This window comes from Triticum aestivum, chromosome 6A (genome assembly GCF_018294505.1).
Source record: "Triticum aestivum cultivar Chinese Spring chromosome 6A, IWGSC CS RefSeq v2.1, whole genome shotgun sequence".
In the NCBI taxonomy this organism is placed as follows: domain Eukaryota; kingdom Viridiplantae; phylum Streptophyta; class Magnoliopsida; order Poales; family Poaceae; genus Triticum; species Triticum aestivum.
In genome coordinates this window covers 575,270,595-575,277,073 of record NC_057809.1, presented here as the reverse complement: position 1 = coordinate 575,277,073, position 6,479 = coordinate 575,270,595, and the positions used below count along the sequence as shown (strand labels likewise).

The following is a 6,479-nucleotide window of genomic DNA, read 5'->3' as shown; positions in this document are numbered from 1 at the left end:
CACGTCTAGCATTAACGACGTCTCTAACAAAAAGGAAAATAATAACGTTAGCGTCAACCTGCGAAAAAAGCACCGAAGCATGTACGTCCCCCAAAAACATGTCTACGCGGGCGCCAGATGCTTTCTTCTTCTTTTTTTGCAGGAAAACTATTTTTTTTCTTTTCAAAACATGAAAGTGTGTTTGGGGTAAAATACTAATAAAAATGATGAATTTAAATATTATGCACTCATCTGAAAATTGTTCATGAATTTGGCGAGTACAAAAATTGTTTGTGTTTAAAGAAATGTTCACAAGTCCTGAAAACATCTGTGATTCCTTGTGGATGCTAAAACAAAAAAATGGTCATGAATTTGGAAAATGTTCACAAGTTCAAAAAATGGTCACGAGTTCTAGTAATGTTCCCGAATATGAAACAATGTTCACAAAGTTCAAAAGATGTACGTGGATTGATGAAATGGTCAATAACATGAAAAAATTCAAAAGCCAAATGTCCAAGAATATTAAAAATGTTCACAAGCTAAAAAATGTTCGTGTGTTCAAAAAATATTCGTGAGTTCCATAAAATGTTAGAGTATTAAAAATATGGTCGAGGATTAAGAAGATGATCAAGAATATGGAAACATGATCACGAGTTCCAAATACATTTACGACTTTAGAAAGTGTTCGTAGATATAAAAAATCATGAACTGAAAAAGATGATCATGGTTTCAAAAAATGCTCGGGAAACAATATCGGCGGATACGAAAAACAGTTCATGAGTTCCAAAAATGTTCACGTATTAAAAGAAATGGCCGACGATTAAAAACAATGGCCCGGAATATGAAAAAATGTTCACATGTTCAATAAATTGTTCTCGACATACAAAAAAGGAAAAAAAGTAGGATCCAATTGCGAGTCAAGGGTGGAGTTAGCAAAACAGGAGTAAGGGCCCAGTTGCATGTCGATGGTGGACTTGCAACTGGGACAAAAAAATAGTCGAGCCTAGTTGTGAGTCGATGTTTGACTTGCAACTAGGAAAAACTCAACCATATCTGTGAGTCGGTGGTGGACTTGCAAGCGAGGCAGAAATATTTTTTGAACTAGTTGTGACTCGAAGAGGGAACTTGCAAATTGGGGAAAAAGAGTCGACCTAGTTGCATGCCAATGATGGATTTAAAACTTGAAAAAAGGGTCGAGCCAAGTTGCGAGTCGATCGTGGACTTGTAGTTCAGTAAAAAAATGTCGGTCCCAGTTGCAAGTCGAGAGTGAACTTGCAACTAGGGAAAAAATAGGATCAATAGCCCAGTTTCATGGCAATGTTGGACTTGCAATGGGGACAAAAATGGTCGCCCCCTCCCAAGTTGCGTGTCAAGAGTAGATTTGCAATTGGGAAAAAACGGGTCGAGTCTAGTTGCATGTTGAGAGTGGACTTGCAACTGTGACAAAAAATGGGTTGGGCCTCAGGGTGGAGTTATAACTAGGACAAGAAGCCCCCGGTTGCGTGTCGAGGGTGGACTTGCAACTGAGGTGTGTCGGGCCCAGTTGCGAGTCAATGGTTGACTTGCAGTTGGGGCAACTACAAAAAAGTAGGACACGCCCCAGTTGCGAGTGGATGGTTGACTTGCAACTGGTCCCCTACAAACATGCGCCCCCTCCCTAGTTGCGAGTCGATGGTTGACATGCAACTGGGGCCACTACAAAAAAGTACAACGCGTCTTAGTTGCGAGTCGATGGTTGACTTGCAATTGAGGCAACTACAAAACAGTTGGACACGCCCCAGTTGTGAGTTGATGGTTGACATGCAACTGGTCCCCTACAAACATGCACCTCCTCCCTAGTTGCAAGTCAATGGTTGACATGCAACCGGGGGCATTACAAAATGTACGACGTGTAGTTGCGAGTCGATGGTAGACTTGCAACTGCGCCCCTATAAACATATATCCCCCTAGTTGCGAACCAATGGTTGACATGCAACTAGGGCCACTACAAAAAAGTAAGATGATTCGTAGTTGAGAGTCGATGGTTGACTTGCAACTGGGCCCCTACAAACATACGCCCCCCTAGTTGCGAGTCGACGGTTGACTGGCAACTGGGCCCCTACAAACATACGCCCCCCTAGTTGTGAGTCCATGGTTAACTTGCAACTAGGCCCCTGCAAACATACGTCCCTCGCCTAGTTGCGAGTTGATGGTGGACTTGCAAACTGGGCCCCTACAAACATATGCCCCCCCCCTAGTTGCTAGTCGATGTTTGACTTGCAGCTAGGCCCCTACGAACATACGTTCCACTTAGTTTCGACTTGATGGTTGACAAGCAACTAGGGCCACTACAAAAAAGTACAACGTGTGCTAGTTGCGACTCGATGGTTGACTTGCAAGTGCCCCCCCTACAAACAAACACCCACCCTAGTTGCGAGTCGATGGTTGACTTGCAACTGGGTGCCTACAGACATAGGCCCCCCTAGTTGCGGGTCGGTGGTTGACTTGCAACTAGGCCCCTACAAACATATGCCCCTAGTTGCAAGTCGATGGTTGACGTGCAATTGGGGTAACTACAAAAAAGTACAACGTGTCCCAGTTGCAAGTCGATGGTTGACTTACAACTGGGCCCCTACAGACAGACGGCCCCCTAGTTGCGAGTCGCAACTGGGGCCACTACAAAAAAGTAGGGCATGTCCTAGTTGCGAGTGGATGGTTGACTTGCAACTAGACCCCTACAGCACATACGCCCCTCTATTTGTGAGTTGATGATAGACATGCAACTCGGGCCACTAGAAAAAAGTACGATGCGTCCTAGTTGCAAGTCGATGGTTGACTTGCAACTTGGTACCTACAAACATACGCCCCTAGTTACGAGTCGATGGTTGACATGCAACTAGGCCACTACAAAAAGTATGATGCGTTCTAGTTCCGAGTCGTTGGTTGACTTGCAACTGCCCCATACAAACATGCACCCTCCTAGTTGCGAGTCGATGGTTAACTTGCAACTGGGGCCCTACCTAGTTGCTAGTTGATGGTTGACTTGCAACTGGCCCCTCCTACCAACATACGTCCCTCCTAGTTGCGAGTGGGCGGGTCACTTGCAACTAGGGCAACTATAAAAAAATTGATTTTCGAGATGACTAATTGCAAATGAGACGACTACAAAAACTACAAATAGCTCTATTCTGGAGTCGAGGGGTTTACATACAAAATTGGGGAAAAATTGTGAAAAAAACTAGGCAAACACTTGCATATGCAATATACAAAAAGTTTGCCATGGAAAAAAGAGTGCATGAAACTAATAGGGGAAACAAAAAAAAGAACATTCCATGCCATCTCTGAGCCACATACCTGCTAGGTCTGCTTGTCTCCTTCGGATTCAAAACAAAACAATAAAAATGGAAGAATAGGGGAGGGGAGCGACGACTCAAGGGAGGCTGCCATATCGATGTAATATACTCTCGGCTATACCCGTCGTATTCTAAAAGAGCCCAACATAAACAAAGGCAACACCGGCCCATCAAGAAAGAAAAGAAAGGCAAAAACGGTCCCGCTCCGCTATAGGCCTCCCAGCCCAACAGACTCTGCAACGCAGCGTGGATCGATCACGACACGGGTGATCACTCGAGCATGAAAAATAAAGACAATATACCGGAGGGCTGGACATCTAGATGTGAGATCACTAAATTTCATCTAGATGTGTTTTAGCAACCCCACTAAAAAATAAACAAAAAGAAACATAAACACGGAAATGACCGAAAAAACAGATGGACAAGGATGCGCATATCACTCGTGCTGGGACAACAACAGCACGTGAGCCGTGCTAAAAATATATGAATCTTGGAAATTGCATATATATAAAGAGAGGAAAAAAGAAGAGAAAAATGAACATCACAGCCTAAAAACCAAAAGGGAAAAACCAAGCCTAAAACACACAAGAAAGGGCAAAAAAAAGACGCCTACATCCCACGTACTGATGCCAAAGAGCAGCATACAGCAGGTCAACAGGGGCAACAAAAGCCAACAACGACGCCGTGTAACACGAGCAGGCCGACAACCGTGTAGAGCCGTACACACGCAGCCCACACACAAACAAACCACAACTGTGCATAGACAACAGCGGCGCTACTTATATACAATATATATATAGAAAAAGGGACAACAGCCGCTAAAGTGGATCGCCAAGAAAAAAATGCAATACGAAACTTAAAGCCTTTAGATCATGTGGTGGAGAGGTTAGATGTGACATAGTTAATTTTCATCTAGATGTGTGTTAGTCTTTCCGAAATAATAAACACTATAATATCCCTCTTTGATCGCGGGAAACCCAAACTATAATATCTCACCAACTACATTATGCCTAACATTTTTCGCGGGAAAACCCAAACTATAATATCTGTTGGCTAGCTAGAATGGCACGTATCAAATCTCCATATGGCATCAGTAACTAACAAAAACCCTAGCCCAAAATCAAACGGATAGGGAAATAGAAATAATGGCTGACCTAGCACATCACGAGGAAGACAAATCAAGCAGCAATGCAGCGCAATATATCGTTGGAAGTTTTCCATTGATTGATTCGATCATAAGGACCGCAAAGTTCATTAGAAGATGCGAAAACAAAACTCAACCGATTTGGCATCGTTGGTGCCATACCATATCCCAACTAACACTCTTCGCTAAACAGATGTTTTTGTAAGCAAAAACCCTAACTAAGAACTGATAACAGATACTAGATGAATCCCATCTCGGTCTAGTTCACACCGACGAACTGTTTGATGGAGCCCTCGACCTGCTCCATGACGGCCGCCCATCCGGCCTGGGTCGGGTTCATGTCGTCCCAGTAGAAGTATTCCTCGGGGCCCGGGAGGCCCAGGCTCGGCGTGGTGCACACCTCGTAGAGGTCCCCGTTGGCGTCCGTGGCCCCGCAGAAGCTATCGGCCACGCAGCAGGGCGTGAGCCTGTGCTTGAACTGGCCCGTCGACCCCTGGACGATGGCGCTGAACGCGGCGTGGAGGTCGACGACGAGCACGTTGTCCTGGTCCCCGAGCAGCTGCTTCAGGATCTTGTTGTGGGTGTCGGCGCCAATGTTGCCGGCGTCGTCGCACGCGCCGTACTTCGCTGCCTTGGTCTGCGACGGCGCGCAGCCGATCGGGGGTAGGTTGTTCACGAGCACCTTCTTCACGCCGAGCTTGAGGAGGCGGTCGACGCTGTCGGAGATCCCGGCGGTCACGTTGCGGATGAAGGCGGTCACGTCGCCGAACGCTTTGGGGTGCGCGATGCCCACGCGGTCGTAGTCGGTGCCGGAGACGGCGACGAGCGCGACGGACTTGGCGAGACGCGCGGCCGGGATGGCGCCGGAGGAGACGAGTTGTGCGAAGGTGTCCACCTGCGCGCTCAGCGTCGGCACGCCGGCCGGCACAGAGTAGACGCCGGAGCCCCCCATGGCGAACGTCATGCCGGTGTTGTCGCAGGACGCGTCGCCCTGCACCTGGTGCGCCGGGGGCGCCATCTTGAGCCCAAGAATCGTCGCTGCATGCCATGCACCATACATACATACACGTGAAATTCATTAGACATTACCGAAAACTTCATCTCAAATGACAGATCCTGGAGCTAGCTAGATTATGGATATTAAAAGGGGCTAGCTAGGTAGCTGGGTTGTTGAGAGAGATTACGCACCGACGAAATCAGTTTGGACCTTATAGTTGGAGAATCGTCCGGTGGCCTGGGGCGTCGAGGAGACGGATCCGTCGTCCTTGCCGTAGGAACTGCCGTAGGGAATGTGCCACGGGCGCATGAGCGACCAGGCGAGGAGGCTGGTGGCATTGTATGGGAGGTTGCCGGTGTCGGCGAAGGAGTCACCGAACACGAACATGCTGTACCCGTCGTAGTTGTCGACCGGCGTCGGAGGCGGTCTGGGTAAGTAAGGGGAAGGATCGCTACAACGACGCGGAGGGTAAGGAAGACGACAGGGATCCAGCGGCGGGAACCGCCTACGCCACTGACCCTCCACCGGAGCACCTGCGCGCGGTACGTCAGAAGACGTGAGTAAAACTTGCATGCATGCATGCATGCATGATCGTTAAAGAATCCTCCAATCTGATGCTTACGTGCATGCATGCACCTACGTACGTACCGGTGAGGGTGGCGAGGAGGAGCACCAGCGTGACGACCATCATTGCGCCGGGGGTGGGTAGATCGCGAGGAGGAGCGCCGAGGGGAGGGGTGCGTGGTTCGTTCTGATGATGAACGAGGCGATGCTCTTAATTTATAGCCCTCCGGGCGCCGGATCGGCCAGCTAGCTATACTAACTACCATACAAGTATTTTCTTTTCTGGTACTAACGAGTAACAACCGTAGAAGATCTCTTGATGTTCAGTAAAAAAAACCGTAGAAGATCTCTTTCCTTTTGACAGCACAACAAGATAAAGATAAAGATCTCAGTCGTCGGTTTTCCCCCGAGTCTCGGTCGATCTCGTCTGCGGTCCATTGCGGTGCGTTTCTGCTGCAATATT

General features: G+C 47.9%; 1 protein-coding gene across 1 annotated transcript; it reads right to left on the bottom strand.

Moving 5' to 3' along the window:
* Positions 1-4,500: 4,500 nt before the first annotated feature.
* LOC123131098 (GDSL esterase/lipase At5g03610-like) lies at positions 4,501-6,256 on the bottom strand. Its single transcript, XM_044550857.1, has 3 exons — positions 6,101-6,256; positions 5,644-5,985; positions 4,501-5,493 (listed from the first exon to the last, which is right to left on the bottom strand). Exons 1-3 carry the CDS (start codon positions 6,141-6,143, stop codon positions 4,715-4,717), a joined length of 1,164 nt encoding a protein of 387 aa, XP_044406792.1. The 5' UTR covers positions 6,144-6,256; the 3' UTR covers positions 4,501-4,714.
* Positions 6,257-6,479: the final 223 nt, after the last annotated feature.

What these genes read in the sequence shown, in the direction of transcription:
- LOC123131098 (XM_044550857.1), bottom strand. Translation starts at nt 6,143, where the DNA reads ATGATGGTCGTCACGCTGGTGCTCCTCCTCGCCACCCTCACCG. An exon ending in CCTCCTCGCCACCCTCACCG is followed by an intron (nt 5,986 to 6,100) that starts GTACGTACGTAG and finishes TACCGCGCGCAG; the next exon opens with GTGCTCCGGTGGAGGGTCAG. An exon ending in GGTCCAAACTGATTTCGTCG is followed by an intron (nt 5,494 to 5,643) that starts GTGCGTAATCTC and finishes CATGGCATGCAG; the next exon opens with CGACGATTCTTGGGCTCAAG.